Here is an 18,844-nt window from a genome sequence, read left to right as displayed (position 1 = left end):
ATAAAGCTAATACCACTCCCCTTGTGCCACCAACAAGTTCTTAAGATTTTTATCAGCAACGATTTAAATGAAGCCTAGAGTCTACTACACACATGTCCCCAAGACCAATAGTTCATACAATTTTCCTAAATCGAATTTCCAGCAAATGAAATGTTGATAGGTTACTGCTTCTCAAAGATTGGGGGGTTGAGCAAGGGCAAAAGACCCTAAAAACCTGCGCATAATTAAATGTTAATAGGAAAGTTATTCAGCATATTACACTAATGAGGGGAAATCTGTTTTTTATTAAATGTCATAAGTTAAACTAGTAATATTTTCCAGAAATAAAAACATATACATTAATAAATATTAAAACTGAAAAGCCTATGACCCAGCTGGAAGTTGTTGTAGACCACAAGTTCAGACCCACAGCCTTTGAGGTACAGGAAGGAAAGACTTATGGATGTGGGGTAATTAGATCCCTTGGAGTTATGGGGCCATTCAGCAAGTCAGCAGCATGGGTTGAGATTATCTTTATGCCTCTTTCTAACAAATCATGCTGCCACAATGAATTGTTATAAACAAAAACAAAAATAAGCATTTGGTTACTTTCCAACATTGATACACATTACTCTCAATGATACTATTATGAGCAGGTATCTGGTGTGGCGATGTAGGATAATGTGCTGGACCACAAGGCCAGGTTGAGCCACAAAGTCGACAATTTAAACCCACCAGCTGCTCCTTGGAAACCCTATATAGGGTTGCTATGAGTCAGAATCAACTTGACAGCACTTAACAACAACAACAATCCTAAATGCACAGATGTGTAAAAAGATACAGAAGTTAAGTAATTCCTTTATGGTTAATTTAGAATATTCAGTAACATAGTCAAGATTAAATATCATTTAGTATTGACTTTACAGTCTAACTGGGTACTTGGGCTTAGAATCAAGCGTCTAAAAAAGCTGAAGTGCCAAAGAGAAGTCATAATATGTAAGAATCCTCTAGTAAATTCAGATTAGGAAATCACATTACTACTGGACAGCAAACACACTAAATCACCACTGCAAATTCAAGCAACAAATACATTTTCCCTTCATTTCAGCAATAACAGAGACTCAGTGCTTCTAAAATACCTTAACTTGGCTCAAAATGAATTTTGAGCCAAGTTAAGGTATTTTAACACAGTACATCTACGTAAGTGTACAAGAATAATGTTCAACACAAATGTAACTTTGAATTGATAAAAATATGTATGATTTTGGTTACCTAGCACAAACTCTACTAGAATGGGAATCCCCAACAAGCAGATCAGGATTTACTGGTAAATATAACCAGCTAGCTGCTATTTCCCCACTCACCAGTGCTGATCAGCACATTCTACAGAGATTCCCAATGGGAAGGAGAAGGCAGCAGCACTATACTGCTTACTTAAGAGATTAAGGTGCCAACATTAGTCCTAGCCTTCTGATGCCAAGCGAAATGCGAGATAATTCTCATCTCTACAACATATGTAAAAATGAGCAGACTGGCAAGAAGAACAGCGATACTTCTTCAAAGAAAGACCAGCAGGAAAATACAAAACAATATAGGGAGTTCAACTGATTACTAAAAGAACAAGCAAGTTCCTTACCCAGGAGACATCAAGGCAAGTGGTTGGGTCCCCTAAGGGCAAACCCCCTTCCAAGATTAAGACTCAATGTGAATACACGAATACACGCTCTGATTGGTGATCACATTTGTCACTGATAAGGGGAAGTAAGGGAAAATCAGCAATGAAGCTGCAAGCTAAGCCCTCCAACGTTCAATAGACTCTTGTGAACCCAGGTGGAGAACTGGTCGGCCAGCAGTGTGGCAAGACCTGGGGAGTCTTGGGCCCAGAGTCGGTGATATAGCCACAGAAGACTAGAGTGGAGAGTGAAGCGTCCAGCTGATAAGAAGAAAGGGCATATGCACAAGAACACCCACACTGGCAGATAATACCCACTTGTCCTGGTTTCAATGACTGGATGACCAGAGCTCAACTAGAAGAATAAAGAAGAGGAAAAAAAGAGTAATCTGGTACAATTTGATGAACTTGACCTATACCTATGGATGCAGTAGCTCCAAAGAGGGAACAAATCTTTACAGCAAGGATCATTCCCACCCCCTCCATACACAGGGTAGACAGGAATGAGCAACTTGGACATTGGCTACCCAAAATGGGGGGCTACAAAGGCAAGGGGCTTAACAAACTTTCAAGAGGGAGCCTAGATCCAGAGGGTGTGGAAGAAGGTAGAATCTCCACTGAGTAGTATTCAATCTGTCTAGGCGGGGCTGATGAAAGGAGACGTGGATAGATCTCTTGTGATACAATAGTGAATAACTGTTATCAGGACTGATTGTGAGGGTTGGAAATATAAAGGTAGATGTTTTGTAACAAAAGAAGGGGAGTGATTGACTTTGCAGTCTAGGAGCGGAGGTCCCTGGCACCATCAATGGAAAAGAGCGGAGAGCGGGACGCTACCCAGAGAAGCATTGATGCCTGAGATGGAGACAAAGACAATGACGTGGAGAGATGGAGCGTCTGGGGACTTTAGACCCGGAGAAGGAGAGGGACTGTGTGCTGATGACCAGGGGGCAGGCTTGTAGGGTATACTCTTTGGTTGGTTGATGATGCATGGAGGGGATTGTAACCATGGCAAGGAAACGATATATGACAGGATGAATGTAAAGCTAATGTTCTCCCATGTAAACTATCACATAATTCACAATAAAACATTAAAAAAAAAAAAAAGTGAGCAGACAACTTTGGAATTACAAAATCAGTGTCAAAAAAATCAATAGTTCTGACCCATCCTGGGTTAAGTGCATATTCAACTTAAATATTACCATTTTTCTCACTCTGCATGATAAAATAGACACAGGAGTGTTCAACTTACTTGACTGAAAGAATTAAAATACTAGAACAAACGCCTACAAAATCCTATTGACTTCCTTTATAGTATGGTTATGCAGTAGCACAAGAGAGTTTCAAAAGCTTCAAGGAAAAATTGAATGAAAAGATAATGGAATTTTACCACAAACTTTTGGAAGCCCCCTTGTATGTGTAAACCCTGATTCTGCCTTAACGTGCATTCACTTTGGGAAAGTCACTTAACCTCTCTGAGAGTTACTTTCCTTATCTGTAAACTGGGGGATAAGGAAGGAGCTCTGGTAGTGTAGTGGTTGCAAATCGGGCTGCGAACCTCAAGATCAGCAGTTCGAAAGTACCAGCTGTTCTGTGGGAGAAAGATGAGGCTTTCTGCTCCCGTAAAGATTTACAGCCTCGGAAACCCTGTACAGGGTTGCTATCAGTCAGAACCGACTCCACGGAAAACAACAACAACAACAAACTGGGGGATAACAACAGTATCTGTAACTCATAAGCATATTACTAAGTATAAGAGTTAAGGTTTTGTGTCAACATGGTTGGGCCAGGTTTATCAGTGATGAGATCTAATCTAATACTAGCAACATAACTAATATAATACAGATCATATCAATATCTATGATGTGGCCTGAGTGATCATCACTAATTGAATGTTATTCCTGTGATGTAAATGGAGTCCTGGTATGGCATTTCGGGATAATGTGCTAGACTACAAAGTCAGTTGGAGTTGTAAGGTCAGTTTGAGTCACATGGTTGGCGGGTCAGATCCACCAGTTGCTTCTGGGAAACCCTATACAGAGTCACGATGAGTTGAAACCGACTCACAGCACTGAATAACAACAGCATGATGTTAATGAGGTTGGATGCAATCTTCAGGGTTAGGCTGCATCTGAAGCCAATCTCCTTAGAAATATAAAAGAGGAGAAAATTGATCAGAGGAGAGATCTCTAGGTCCAGGAAAAGACCAGTGTCAAGACATATGGAAATTTCTAAGGAACACTAGGCCTACAGATGCTGAAAGGTGACAAAGTCACCAATTGATGTTTCTGAGTTATGGTGTTGGAGGAGAATATTGAAAGTGCCATGGGCTGCCAAAAGAACCAATAGATCTGTTTTGGAAGAAGTGCAGCCAGAGTGCTCCTTGGAGGCCAAGATGGCCTCACTTCATTTCTCATACTTTGGACATATTGTCAGGAGGGACCAATCACTGGAGAAGGATATCATGTTTGGTAAGGTGGAGGGTCAAAGAAAAAGAGGAAGACCCCCAACGAGATGGACTGGCCAAGTGGCAACATCGATGGACTCAAGCGTGGCAACAGTAGTGAGTTTGGCCCAGGACCGGGCAGTGTTTTGCTCTGCCTGTGCATAAGGGTCGCTATGGGTCGGTACCAGTTTGCTGGCACTTAACAACAACAACAACAACCCATAAGATAGGAGTCCTGGTGTGGCACTGTGGGATAATGCAATAGACTACAAGGTTGGTTTGAAGCTCAAGATTAGTGGTTCAAAGCTCCTTGGAAACCCTATACAGTGTTGCTATGAGTCAAAACAGACTCAATGGCATTTAACAACAACCCATAAGTGCTTTACTTAAAAATCATCTATATGAGACTAAATGGTGTCAATTTACTCAAAAGCAAAGATGAGACGATAGAGAGCAGGGAAACTAGAGTGCTGGAAATAGAATAAATAGATGCACAATTAGAGAGAACGTTCACACATTGTGATAAACGTAACTCATGTCACTCAACAATTTGTGTGGATATTGTCAAACTGGAACCTAACTTGCTCTATAAACTTTTACCACAGATTCAATAAAATATTATTTTTGGGTGATACTGTACGATAAGCACCGGACTGCTAACCACAAAATCAGATTCAAACCCACCAATCAGTTGCTCCTTGGAAACCTCATACAGAGTCGCTATGAGTTGGAAGAGACTCCACAGTACTTAACAACATAAAAGTGGAAACCTTAAAGTCCTGTAATGTTTTCAATCTCAAAATCGAGCATCTTTAAACACGTACGATGCACAGGAATATATGTTACAGTTAGCAGGCAATTTGAATATGCTTAAAGTTGCTGGTACTGCTAAGACACCATTAACAAAATTGTTTCTTTTCACAGAAGATGAAACCTCTGAAGTCACTCTTGGATGCATGTACACAATAACTATTTATTAGGAGTCACTCTAAGTGGACTTCATTCACAATGTCTCTTGATTTTAAATGACATTATTTAATCAGAATCTCATTTGTAACTGTCAATATTATGCAAGTTATAATGGAATGCAGTTAGTTTTTAACAATCACCGCAGGAAAAAAAAAATACAGTAAAAGCTGCGAAAGCCAGACCTGTATAGGGAAGAAAGTTGTCAGAGAAGAAAAACTCAAATATTTTCTACTAAAATGAGTGATGAGTGATAGAAAAGCAGTAAGACTGCACCCTGTCAAAGGCTGAAAATTTATGAGAACCAGGACAACAGTATTTCTCTCTTTGGAATAAGAATGTCGGTTTTCCCAAATGAATGTTAAACTTAAATCTGGAGCCATTTTCTTTCTTTAGCAATGATTCCCATAACATTAGACTAATAACCATGAGTATGATTTATTTATTCAACAAATGTTCATTCCATGTTTACTATGTCTAGGCACACACCAAACAGAAAGGATATAAGAGTATTTCACGCAATCCTTGGACAGGCTAGGTCCTCAGTAATAAGACAGTCTACAGGAAGAGATAAAAACTGTAATGGAAAACATAGCAAGACACCTCACCTAAGGGTTATGGGTGGAAGCAGTAAAAGGAAGCCAACAGCAGATTTCTGGAGAAAACAACAGAGGCCAGAATACAGGGTGTTACTGAATTGTATCCTAAAGGAGCTCTGGTAGCGTGGTTATGAATCGGGCTGCTAATCTCATGGTCAGCAATTTGAAGCTACCAGCTGTTCCGCGGGAGAAAGATGAGGCATTCTGCACCCGTAAAGATTTACAGCCTCGGAAACCCTGTAGAGGGTCACTATCAGTCGGAACTAACTCCCTGGCACAAAACAACAGCAACAAGATTTACATTAGAGTCTGGGTGTGGTGCTGTGGGTTGATGCGCTGGAATGCAAGGTTGGCTTGCACCCCAAGGTCGATGGTTCAAGCTCACTAGCTGCTCCTTGGAAACCCTATACAGGGTCATTATGTGTCCAAACCAACTGGACAGCACTTAACATCAACAAGATTTATGTTATAAACCCTAGCCTCCATACCTGTGGTTATAATCCTTTTGGGAATGGGGTTTATTGTTATGTTAATGTGGCAGTATTAGTGTAGGATTGTTTTAAGCCGATCTCTTTCTAGATATAAAAGAGCTGATTCAGCAAAGCACAAATAGGGGTTAAATACATGGCACATGATTGCCAAGCATCTTCCACCACCCCCCCCCCCCCCCCCCCCCCCCCCCCCCCCCCCGGAGTTAGTGCCTTAAATTCAGACTTGTAGCCTCTTAAGATGTGAGAACCTAAACTTCTGTTTGCTAAAGCCACATACTTATGGTATTTTGCTATAGCTGTTGTTGTTAAGTGCTGTTGAGTCGATTCCGACCCATGGCCACCCTGTATAAGGTTTCCAAGAAGCAGCTGGTGAGCTTGCTGGAACCACTGACCTTGCAGTTCAAACAACTTTGCAGTCTGACGCATTAGCCCACAGTGCCACACCACATTTAATCACTAAGACAGTAGGTGACATAGAGCTGTGGGATAAAAGCAACTGGAAGGTTTACTGTCTAAAGCCTCTGACTCCATGGCACACAAAAGCAACAAAGAAAGTCCTATGTGGCCAAAGCATTCAATCTGAGATGGGCCTTTATAAATCACCTTTTGTCAGGACTTTATCTTAAATGATACAGACCCCCACAGAAGGATGATCAGAAGAAAATATTTTGTTCTTTTCATAGCATCATTTTAGTTAAGTGCCTTTGAGTCCATTTCAACTCATAGAGACCCTGTGTAGGGTTTCCAAGGAGCTGCTGGTGAGCTTGAACCACCAAGCTTGTGGTTCAAACCAACCTTATAGTCCAGCGCATTAACTCACAGCGCAACACCAGCACTAAGTATTCTTTTGAGCCTCTGGTTAGAGATGAAAGTAAGTAATTAAGTAGGGTCACACAGCTAGTAAACAATGAAACCAGTAATTACATAATCACTTCTCAAGAGGAGGATGGAGAGGACAGACAAAAGATTTAAGCAGATATTTCACCAAAGAAGAGATATGGTTAATAATAAGTACAAGAAAAGATTTGTAGCCTCATTAGTTAGCTTGGAATAGAAACTGAAACCACTATATTACACAACCACTAGGACACAACACATCTAAAATGTCTGAATATACATGGAATTCTCCTACATTACTGATGGGAATGCAAACCAGCTTAATAGTTTCCTAGAAGGCTAAACAAATATAAGGGGGCTTCAGAAAGTTTATGGAAAAATTCCATTATCTTTTATTGCCATTTATCCATGAATTTTTTGAAAGTCCTCTTGTATTAAAAATCCAGCAATTCTGCCCCTAGCTATTAAACCAAGAGAATATACTCACAAGGAGGATTACACTTAAATGTTTGCAGTAGCTTTATCCATAATACCCAAAGCTGGAAACAAGCCAAATGTCCATCAACATGCAAACGCATAAACAAATTGGGATATATACATAAAGTGGAATTTAGCACAGAGATAAAAAGGCAAGAATTCCTGACACATACAACAACATGAATGAATCTCAACAGCATTACGTTAAGTGAAAGAGTGCATATTCTATGATTCAATATACAGGAAATGCTAAAAAAGACAAAATGATGTCAACAATTAAGTCAGCAGCAGTTAGAGGCCAAAGGTTGGGGAAAGGAGTTGACAAGCTGGGCAAAGAACCTCAAAAAAAGTAAACTACAAAATAAGAACTACAAGAGTTTACAGTAAATGTCATACTTCATGGTGAAATAGTAAAAGCTCCTGCCCTCAGACTGGAAGTTAGACAAGGCTATCTATTGCCACCACATTTAGTCAACATTGTACTGATGTCCTACATAGTACAATAAGGCAAAAAACAAATAAATAAGAGGCCTAAGAATTAGGAAATAAGAGTGGCCATCTGAAGTGCAACTATTAGTCTCTCCCTGTGCAGAGGAAGGAAGAGTGATGAAAACTGAAGAGGCTTGAAAACAATGAGTCCAATGGACCATGTGGACATCAGTCTCCATGACACTGAGACCAGAAAAATGAGATGGTGCCCATCTACCAATACCAGCTGCTCTGAAAGGGCACATTAGAAGGTTCTGGAAAGAGTGGGAGAAAATGTGGAAAAAAACTCAACATTATAAAAAAAAAAAAAAGAATTCACTGATCAGAAAGACTGAAATAAACTGACACTCTGACACTACAGTCCTTGGTCACCCTTTGGGTCTAGTACTGAATTCACCCTCATGGTTCAGTTTTGAGACAAGCAGTAGAGAGGTATACAGACAGAACACTAGTGAGGTCTGCACACCACAGAAAGGTGAACCATTCAAGAACAAAAGGGGAGCATTTACCTAAGGACAAAATTCAGAAAGACTGGGAAAGAAGGAGTAATGGAGACAAGAGTCACAGAGAAGTGGAATAAGTAATGCTGTATTGAAGGGATTTTAATCATTGAAATGAAATGAAGTATATGATGTGTTGAATAATAAACACATAAAACTGGTGATCTGCTCTGTAAACCTTCACTCAATGCACACTAAAAAAGCTTTTTTAACATTAGGAAATAAATTAAAACATTATCATTTGCAGGTAAACACATTATATACACAGAAAAATCAAAATAGCAAAATGAACTAGTAAGGTCCCTGGATATAAAATTAGCACACGAAGACCAACTGTAATAGGATGTTCAGGATCACTGCTTACTAGGGAAACACAATTAAAAGCCACAATGTTGGTGACAAAGAGTCCTATAACAGACTTTTATATAATTAGTCATCTGACCTATGACAAAACTGACAATGTTGTGCAATGGAGCTTTTTTAAAAAAAGATAGCTTCAATAAATGGTGCCGGGTCAAAAAATTAACTTGACTCATCTTATACTAACTTGACACATTGTATACCCTATTCAAATATGTATTATAGATGAATGTTACATATCAATGAAAAGGAAAATGTTTTAAAGAAAACACAAAATAATATCATTAAGTTGCTTAGTTTAAGGAACGTATTTCTGAGACTAAACACAAAAAGCATTAACTATAAAGGAAATGACTAATCAAATGGAACTTTTTCTTACTAAAAGATACCGGTGAAGATTGAACTAGTAACAGGGTGAGAAATATACTTGTAATACATGCTCCAGACCAAAATCCCACATCTGTAATACATAAAGAGCTCCTGTCATTGTTATTTGGTGTCACAGAGTTGAGTCTAACTCTTAGTGACCATTGTAGGAGAGAGGGAAACGGAGACAAGATCATGAGGTCTTTTCTTTAGTGGAGACACTGGTGGGTTTTAACTGTCAACCTTTTGGTTAGTAGCCAAGTGATTAACTGTAGCATCACCAAAGTAAACCGAACCCATTGATGTTGAGTCGATTCCCACTCATAGCAACCTTATAGGACTTTCCCACAGGTTTCCAAGGCTTTACAGAGAGTCCTGGTGTGGTACTGTCGGATAAGTACTGGACTGCTAACCACAAGGCTGGTGGTTCAAATTCACCTGCTGCTCCTCAGAAACCCTATACAGGCTTGTTATGAGTCATACCTGACTCAACAGCATTTCACAACAAAAAACCTCTACAGAGCCCTGGTGGAGCTATAGGATTAAGCACTGGACTACTACAATGAAAATACACAACATTTCCATTATCACAAGAATCCTTTTTATTGCCCTTTTATAACCACACTAACAGCAAGGTAGGCAGTTCAAACTCACCAGTTGCTCCAGGAGAAAGATGAGGCTATCTGTTCCGTTAAAGATTCACAGCCTCAGAAACCCTATACAAGGTCACTACAAGTCTGAACCGACTCCATGGCAGTGGATTTGGGTTTTTGTCTACTTAAATGGTGATTCTTCACTTCAATAAATTGGTGCTATGGGTTAATGCACTGGACTGCAAGTTCGGTTTGAACTGCAAGGTCGGCAAGTTAAAGCTCACCAGTCACTCCTTGGAAACCCTATACACAGGGTCGCTACAAGTTGGACCCAACTCAATGGCACTCAACAAAAACAACAATATAACTGTGGTTTAGTTTCATTCTCTCCCCACCATTTAACAAATGTTAATAGTTGCTTGCCATATTTTTTATAGCACATACTTGACTTGTTTCTACCTCTGTGGTTTTGTTCATCTTTACTTACACATGGCAGTGGGTTAATCTTTACAGAAGTCAACTGCCACACTTTTCTCCAAAGAAGTGCAGTTGGTGGTGGGTTCAAACCAAATGCTTAACTATTGCACCACCATGCCACCCTAAAGAGCACCTACACCAATTTTTTAGAAAAAAGTTAAACCAATTATTTTTTTAATGGGCAAAAGACTTGAACTTGTACTTCACAAAAGAGTGTATCCTTATTGCAAATAAACATATAAAATGGTGCTCAACTTCGTAAGTCTTCAGAGAAATAGAAATTAAAACCACAACACAGTACTAGCACATACTCAGCTAGAAAGCATAGAATTAAATTAAAAGGCCGAAAGGGCCAAATGGTGACAAGGAGGTGGAGCAAAGCTCTGCTCTGCTGCTGGTTGAAGGGGAGGTCAATGGGCACAACCTCTTCGGGAGACTTTTTGCTGCACTCTACTAAAGGTGAACATGCATACACTTTCTGACCACACAGTGCCACTCTTAGGTTTCCGCTATTGTTAAGTGCCTTTGAGTCAGTTCTGACTCACAGAAACCCTGAACAGCATTTCTGAGGAACAGCTCGTGAATTTGAACTGCCGACCCTACAGTTCAAACCGACCTTGTGGTCCACTGTGCCAATTAGGACTTAGGTTTATATCTAATAGAAATGCATAAAAATCATCACTAAGAAACATGTAAGGAGCCCTGGAGGTGTAATGGCTTATGTGTTGGAATGCTAATTTCAAGGTCAGCAGTTTAAACCCACCAGCAGCTCTGCATGAGAAAGACCACTCTTTCTGCTCCTGCAAAGATTTATGGCCTTGGAAATCCTAAATAGGAGTCCTGGTGTGGCGCTGTGAGTTAATGTATGGACTGTAAAGTTGATTTGAACCACAAGGTCAGTGGTTCCTTGGAAACCCTATACAGGGTTGCTATGGGTCAGAACTGACTCAATGGCACTTAACATCAACAACACCAAACCTTAAATAGTGTTGCTATGAGTTGAAACCGACTTGACACCACACAACCACCACCAAGACACATGTACTAGAATTTTCATGAGAGCATTATATTTTAAAGTCCAAAATTGGAAATCACTAAAATGCCAACAACAGTCAAGCCAGTTCTGACTCACAGTGACCCTGTACACAACAGAATGAAACACTGCCCATGTTCACAATTGTTGCTGTTTGAGCCCCTTGTTTCTGCCACAGTGTCAATCCATCTCATAGAGGGTCTTCCTCTATTTTGCTGACCTTCTGCTATTCCAAGCATGATGTCAAGGATTGGTCATTTCTGACATGTTTAAAGTACAAGAAACAAAGTCTCGCAATCCTGGCTTCTAAGGAGCATTCTTTCTGGCTGTACTTTTTCCAAGACTGATTTGTTTGCTCTTCTGGCAGTCTGTGATACTTTTGATATTCTTTGCAAACACCATAATTCAAAGGTATCAATTCTGCTGTCTTCCTTATTCATCATCCAACTTTCATATACGTCTGAGGCAACTGAAAGTCCCATGCCTTGGATCAGGTGCATCTTAAGTCTTCAAACTAATATCTTTGCTCCTTTATACTTTAAAGAGGTCTTTTGCAGCAGATTTACCTAATACAATATGTCTTTTTCATTTCTTGACTGCTGCTTCCATGAACATTACTTATGGATCCAAGTGAAACGAAAGCTGTAAAAACATTAATGTTTCCTCTGTTTAATATGATGTTATTTATTGACCCAGTTGTGAGGATTTCTGTTTTCTTTACATTAAGGTGCAATCCATATTGAAAGCTGCAGTCTTTGATCTTCGTCGGTATTTCAAACAAGCAAACATCTTTCTAGTGTCATCATCAGTAGGAGTGAATAAACCCATAGTTGTACAGTGGAATTCTATTCAGCAATTTTAGAATGAATAAATTTTCTACATGCAAGTAAGAATGAATCTTACAAAAATGTCGAGCAAAAGTCAGGCACAAAAAGAATGGATATAATATAATTCTATTTCTAAAAAGCACAGAATCAGATAAAACCAATCTGGTCTTATAAAGCAAGGCAGTGGGGATAGCTTCGCTGAAGAGATAAAGACTGGATGGGAGCATGGTGTCTGGGTCTTGGGGATTCTGACTACATGAATATGTTCACATTATGAAAAGCAAGTTAACTATACACCTCTGGATTTATTCACTTTTATGTATGCATGTAATTCTCTGAAAATGCATGAAAAGTCTATCATATTTGCACCAAGGTGACTATTTGAGCCTATGGAAAAGAATAAAGGAAAACGATTACATTTGGAGGTTGGGCTGTTTGTGTGATATTTCTACTCACTTTTGTCCTGTAATGCAATTTGTTGTTTATGCAGTAATGCCACCTCCTGTCCCAAAGCTTTCTTCTGTCTTTCCAGTTCATTTCGAAGCACCAAAATTTTTAATTGCAGACATTCACTTTCTTTTTTCTAAGTAAATAAAATCACAGTTAAACTAATGAATATGAAAGTAATGATTATGAATAAATAAAAACTCACAACTGTTCAAAATATATCATGATTTAACTGTGACTCTCTTGAGTAAGTATCAGTGAGCATCATTATAATGAAAAGTACACAGAAATAAGCAAAAAATAAGAGTAGAAATAAATCTTCAGAGCCCTAAAGATGCCACAATATATCTTAGATTTCTTCTATAATGTCACAATAAAACAAATAATAAAATAAAATGGAGCCCTCAAAAAGTTAAATACATAATTACTGTATGACCCAGAAATGCCACTTGAATATGTGAACACAAAGCTTAAAAATACAATGCCATTTACGATTATCCCTGCCCCTACCACCCCTCACACACACACACAAAGAAAAATGGGTGTAATTCTGGACAAATAAAAATGTGTAAAATTTATACTTTAAAAACTATATAATACTGATTAAAAAAATAAAAACATTTGATACAGTAAAGATACAATTTTTCATCAAACTGATCTTATATTACAATGCCAATCAAAATCCCAGCAAGATTTCTCAAAGGTATAGAAATGTTGATTCTAAAATTTATACGGAAAAGAAAAGGAACTACAAATGTCCAAAATAATTTGAGAAACAGAAATAAAATTAATAACCCAAACCAAACCCACTGCCATTATGTCGATTCCAACTCATAGCGACCTTGAGTAGGGTTTCTAATTGGAGCAGGAAGTCTCATCTTTCTCCCATGGAGCAGCTGATGGGTTTAAACCGCCAACCTTAAGATAAGTGTGGTTATAAAAGAGCACAACAAGGGACACTTCTAGTAATGGAAATGTTGTGTGTCCTCATTGGATTAATCTATATCCTCACTGTGATACTGAAGTTCTGCAAGATGATACTATCGGGTAAAGGTACTGCACTGACTCTTACAACTGCACAAACATTTACAATAATCTCTAAGTAAATGTTTACTTTAAACATACTGATAACAGAAGAAATCAAAAGAGACTTCCAGCCTAGGCAGACACACCCAAACCCTCTTGTCTACCTTCAGATGATGGGACAGCTACCTGGTACTGGGACAGCTGGAGTGTCTGGAACTGCTGGGCCCTGCTTTCCACATGGGCACTAGACCCCTAACTGGTCTAAGATCTTTCAATGATGGCTGGGTTCCAGAAGAATGTGAGCCACGCTGGAAAGGTCTCTTAAGTCCTAGGCTCTACGAAGTGAACAGCATTATTCTAAAGACTAAAGCAAGTTACCAGGCCAGCCCAGAGTCAAAGTGGGAGGAATAAGTTCTGCCTCTGGATGACAGGAGCTTCAAAGTCCCATTACAAAAGGGCACAAACAGGTGACTTCCAGCAGAGGTTGGGGAGGGTGTAGGTAGACAGGCTACAGAGACTCTATAGAACAAAGATACAGGAAACCAAATGAAAGAGACACAGATGATAATCCAGGAACCCTGAGCTTCAAAGGCAAGGTTAGAGAAGTGGGTTAAATACCCACTGGGAGGAGAAATTGAGCAGGGCTCAATTTTCCTTCAAAAGAAGTAAACTGGCTTGTAAACAGATTGCCAGAGAAATATGGTGCAGCCATCTTGAACTTTTGTGAGCAGCTTTGGAGACAGACAGCAATCTGGAAGTGCAGAGTCATAAGGGCACTGGAAAAGGTGAGATTCCTTCTTGCTCCCTATACTCCACTGGAGACCAGACGTGTCTCAGGCCAACACCTTCATCTGCCCACAGCACAGGCCCAGCTCTCCAGGAATGTCACACGGTGGTGAGTGAAGTGTGAGGCTGTGCTGCCTTGACATCTGGATTCTACTCTGCTCCAGACCTACAGAGCCTGCAGGGCCTCATAATTAGTCACCTTGTCCCCACAGCTGCCCTTTGGTGGTGAAAGACACTAAAACAAGATTGTTAAAGGACTCCTCAAACCACCTCCAGATTAGATGCCCAACACATAGGCAACACCCAGGACTACAGGAACTGCATCTAGGGCTGGAAACTCAGCTGTCATATCCCTCCCCTACCCACCTCGTAAGCTTTCTCATCTCTGGGTACAATAACTGCAATGATCTTCTGTTTTTATTTTTGTTTTAGCTGTTTCATTGTTTTTGTTAGCTTATTCTTTCTTCTTCTTCCTCTCTTTCCCTCCCTTGATTTTTATCCTTTCTTTTTCCTTTTTTTATCCTGTTTCTAACTTCCACCCTTTTTTTCTCCTCTATGTTTCTTTACTCTCTAGTCTCTTTCCATCTTTTTAAAAAAGAAAAAAGTTTTTTTCCTCTTCGTTTTATTTTCTCTTATATAGTTCTATTTTTCAGTTATTCTTCTCTTTTCATTTTCTTATTTACTCTTTTTTTCTTGTTTCTGCCTGGTTTTGCTTATTTTTCTCCTTTATTATATTCTGTTTTCATTGATTTTTGCTTGTTTAGTTTGGTTTTGTTTTCTTGTGACTGTGTTTTTTATCTCTTGCCCCAACCAATGGGGCACAACAATTGTACCCATACAGTCCAGTCACAGCTATACCCTCTGCAACTCCACCCACTGGGCAAAAGCCAATACCAGCTACTGTACCACTGTATCAATAATAGACAGCAGCCAAACCTACCCTAAACTGAGCAGAATGAACGGTGAATGAGTAACGGTGCAATATACTTCCATTCTCTAATCACACCCACAAGTGGACAGCTGGGAGAGCCTAAAAGCACACCAACATACAATCATCAATCAAATAAAAATACAATGACACCATAATATCCTGGAGACAACCGATTATTTTCATTTACAAAAGAAACAAGAGAGAATGACTTAAAACAAATGACCAACATGAACAGTCAGAAAATGTGTCTGAGGAAGAAAAGGTAATGGAACTACATGAGAAAGAACTCAAAAGAATGGTATTCACATGCCTTCAATGGACTGACAGAAAAATCAAGGAAAACAGAAAAAAAGTTTAGAAGAATTAAGGAGAACACTACAAGATCAAACCAACAAAATAAATGCAAATTTGGACATAATACAAAACCTGCAAACAGAAAATCAAGAGGATTAATACTAAGATTTCAGAAATAGACAATACATTGAAAAGGCAAAGGAGTGGAGATAAAACAATGGAAGCCTGAATTAGTGAGCTGGAAAATAAATCATCCAATTCCAGTAAGTTAGAAGAACAATCAGAAAAAAAGAATGAAAAAATCAGAAAAATGCCTCAGGCTTATCTGGAACACCATGAAGGGGAACAATTTACTGGTGATGAGAATTCCTGAACAGGAAGAGACAATAAAAACCACAGAGAAAATTGTCAAAGAATTACCGGGATAAAACTTCCACCCTGGTGTGGTGTTGTGGGTTAATGCGCTGGACTGCAAAGTCGGTTTGAACCGCAACATCAGTGGTTCAAGCATACCAGCTGTTCCTTGAAAACCCTATGCAGGGTTGCTATGGGTTGGAACCGACTCAACAGCACTTAACAACACAACAACGTCATGAAAAACGAGAAGATAAGCACTCAAGAAGATGAACGAACCTCAAACAGAATAGATCTCAAAAGAAAATTACCAACACATATCATAATCAAACTTTTCAAAAGCAAAGCCAAGGAAAGAATCAGAGCAGCTAGGAATAAATGAAGTTACCTGCAAAGGAGAGCCAGTAAGACCAAGCTCTGATTTCTCAGCAGAAATGATGCTGGCAAGAAGGCAATGGGAAGACATATACAAAACTCTGGGGGGCAGAAGGGGAATCAAAGCTATCCCTCAAATATGATGGCAAAATTAGGACATTTAACCAGATAAATGGATATTAAATGACTTTGTAATAACCAGATCAACTCTACAGAATTACTAAAGGGCGTTTTTTTTTGGACTAAAAAAGTACAATAGCAGACAACAACATACATGACAATAACGTCCAAAACTCAATCCAGATACAGAAGTATTTAAAATAAAACAAACCTACAAGGCTGAAAATAGCAAGGCAGAGATATCAATTTATAATGAAGTCAATTACAAAGCAAAAAGAGGGAATCAGTCTGGTGTGGCTTCCAGAATGTGCCCTTTGGTTGTTTAAATGTTTACATACATATTCCTGTGTCGTTTTTTGTTTTGTTTTTTTTTTCTCTTTCTCTCTCTCTTTCTTTTTTTTAACATCAAGAAAAAAAGGAGGGGGGGTTTTCTGGATAAAAGAGACAAAATCTAAGAAGATTTTGTGGGGGAGGAGGAAATGATAAGCATTGACATGGGTGACAGGGCAGACAATATACAACTGGAGGGAGGCTGGCAGAGGCAAGATAGGGGTGGCGGGAGACACAGGGAGGAATGAAGTAGTTAAAGTGAATAAAGGTAAATGCTGTTAACTGTTGGTACATGGAGGCGATTGCAACCATATAATGAAGCAAAGTATATGATTTGTTGAATGTAAAACTGATGATCTGCTCTGTAAACCTTCCCTCAATTCATAATAAAAAGTTTAAATTAAAAAAAACAAAAACAAACACAGCAAGAATGGAAAATCCAGACATTTACGAAACACTGTATATTCTTTTAACATAACGATTGAATAAATTCACAAGCACCCTGGGAGGGGGGAATGAAAGAAAACCCCCAAACAAAATGAACTCAACAAAGAAAATCATGTAGAACAAAGAACCCAGCAGCACCATACACACAAAAAAAGCACACAGCAAAATGACAGCACTCAATTCATACTGATGGATAAAACACTGAATGTAACTGGATTAAATATACCAGTCAAGAGAATAGCAGAATAAATAAGAAAACAGGATCCTTCAATATGCTGTCTACAAGAGACACACTTCACAATGAAAGACAAAACTAGATGGAAAATCAAAGGATAGGTGGAAAAAAAATTAAGCTAATGACAATTAAAAATGAGTATGAGTGGTGAGTTTAACCTCTGATAAAATAGACTTTAAGGCAAAATCTAGCTAATAGACAAAGAAGGACATTGAACAAGAGGATACAACCATAAGAAATATCTATGCCCCAGGGAAAAAGACTCAAAATATATAAATCAAGCTCTAACAGAACTGAAGAAAGAAACAGACAACTCCACAATAATAGTTGTTGTTACATGCCATCGAGTCGATAATAGTAGGAGATTTTAATACACCACTTTCTATGAAGGACAGAAACACTAAAAAGAAACTCAACAAAGCCACAAAGACTTAAATAAGACAATTAGCCAACTTGACATCGTAGACATATACAGAACACTCAACCCAAGAATAGGACAATTTACATTATTTTCCAGTGTACATGGAATGTTCTCTGGAATAGACCATATGTTAGGCCTCAAAGCAAACCTCAATACATTTTAAAACATTGACATGTCTCAAAGTATCTTCTCAGATCAGAATACTATAAAATTAGACATCAACAATAGAAGATCAAAGGAAAGAAATCAAATATCTGAAAAATGATTAACACCCTGCTTAAAAGCTACTGACTGGATAATAGACCAAACAAAATATGAGATTTAAAAAATTGCTTGAATCTAATGAAAATGAAAATACAGCATACCAAAACTTTTGGAACACAGAAAAAGCAATGCTCAATTTATAATAAACACACATCCAAAAGAAGACAGAACCAAAAACACTTTTACTCACTATCTCCAACAATTAGAAAAAGAGCAGCAAAGTAAGTGTATAACCACCAGAAGAAAATAAATAATAAAGGTTGTTATTGTTAAGTGCCATCGAGTCGGTTCCAACTCATAGCAACTCTGTGTAGGGTTTCTGAAGAGCAGCTGGTAAGTTTGAACTGCTGACCTACTGGTTCACAAACCAGTGCTGATCCTACAGAGCCACACCAGGAGTCCTAATAAAGGTTTGTTGCTGTTGTTAAGTGCTGTTGAATTGGTACTGACTCATAGCAACAGTATATAGGGTTTCTGAGGAGCAGCACAGAGATAATGAAATAGAAAACAATAGAAATAAACAAGACAAGTTGGTTTCTTGTAAGGATTAATAAAAATTAACAAACTGTTGGCAAGTCTAACAAATGAAAAGAAGATACAAATAACATAAATAAGAAATCAGATGGGTAATGGCATAACAGAACCAATGAAAATTAAAATACAACTGAGAACCAGCAAGAACACATAACAACTACAGAATGA

The 18,844-nt window shown here is 38.7% G+C and overlaps 1 protein-coding gene across 1 annotated transcript in view; it reads right to left on the bottom strand.

Moving 5' to 3' along the window:
• Positions 1 to 18,844, bottom strand: part of UVRAG (UV radiation resistance associated) — a 354,636-nt gene that overhangs the window by 227,929 nt on the left and 107,863 nt on the right. The window contains exon 5 of the mRNA XM_006875426.1: positions 12,569 to 12,695. Within this exon, the coding sequence (XP_006875488.1) occupies positions 12,569 to 12,695 (127 nt within the window). The remainder of the gene's footprint in view (positions 1 to 12,568; positions 12,696 to 18,844) is intronic.

This window comes from Chrysochloris asiatica, unplaced genomic scaffold (genome assembly GCF_000296735.1).
Source record: "Chrysochloris asiatica unplaced genomic scaffold, ChrAsi1.0 scaffold00326, whole genome shotgun sequence".
Taxonomy (NCBI): Eukaryota; Metazoa; Chordata; class Mammalia; order Afrosoricida; family Chrysochloridae; genus Chrysochloris; species Chrysochloris asiatica.
Note: the sequence above shows the minus strand (reverse complement) of the source record. Positions and strands in the feature narration are given on the sequence as shown.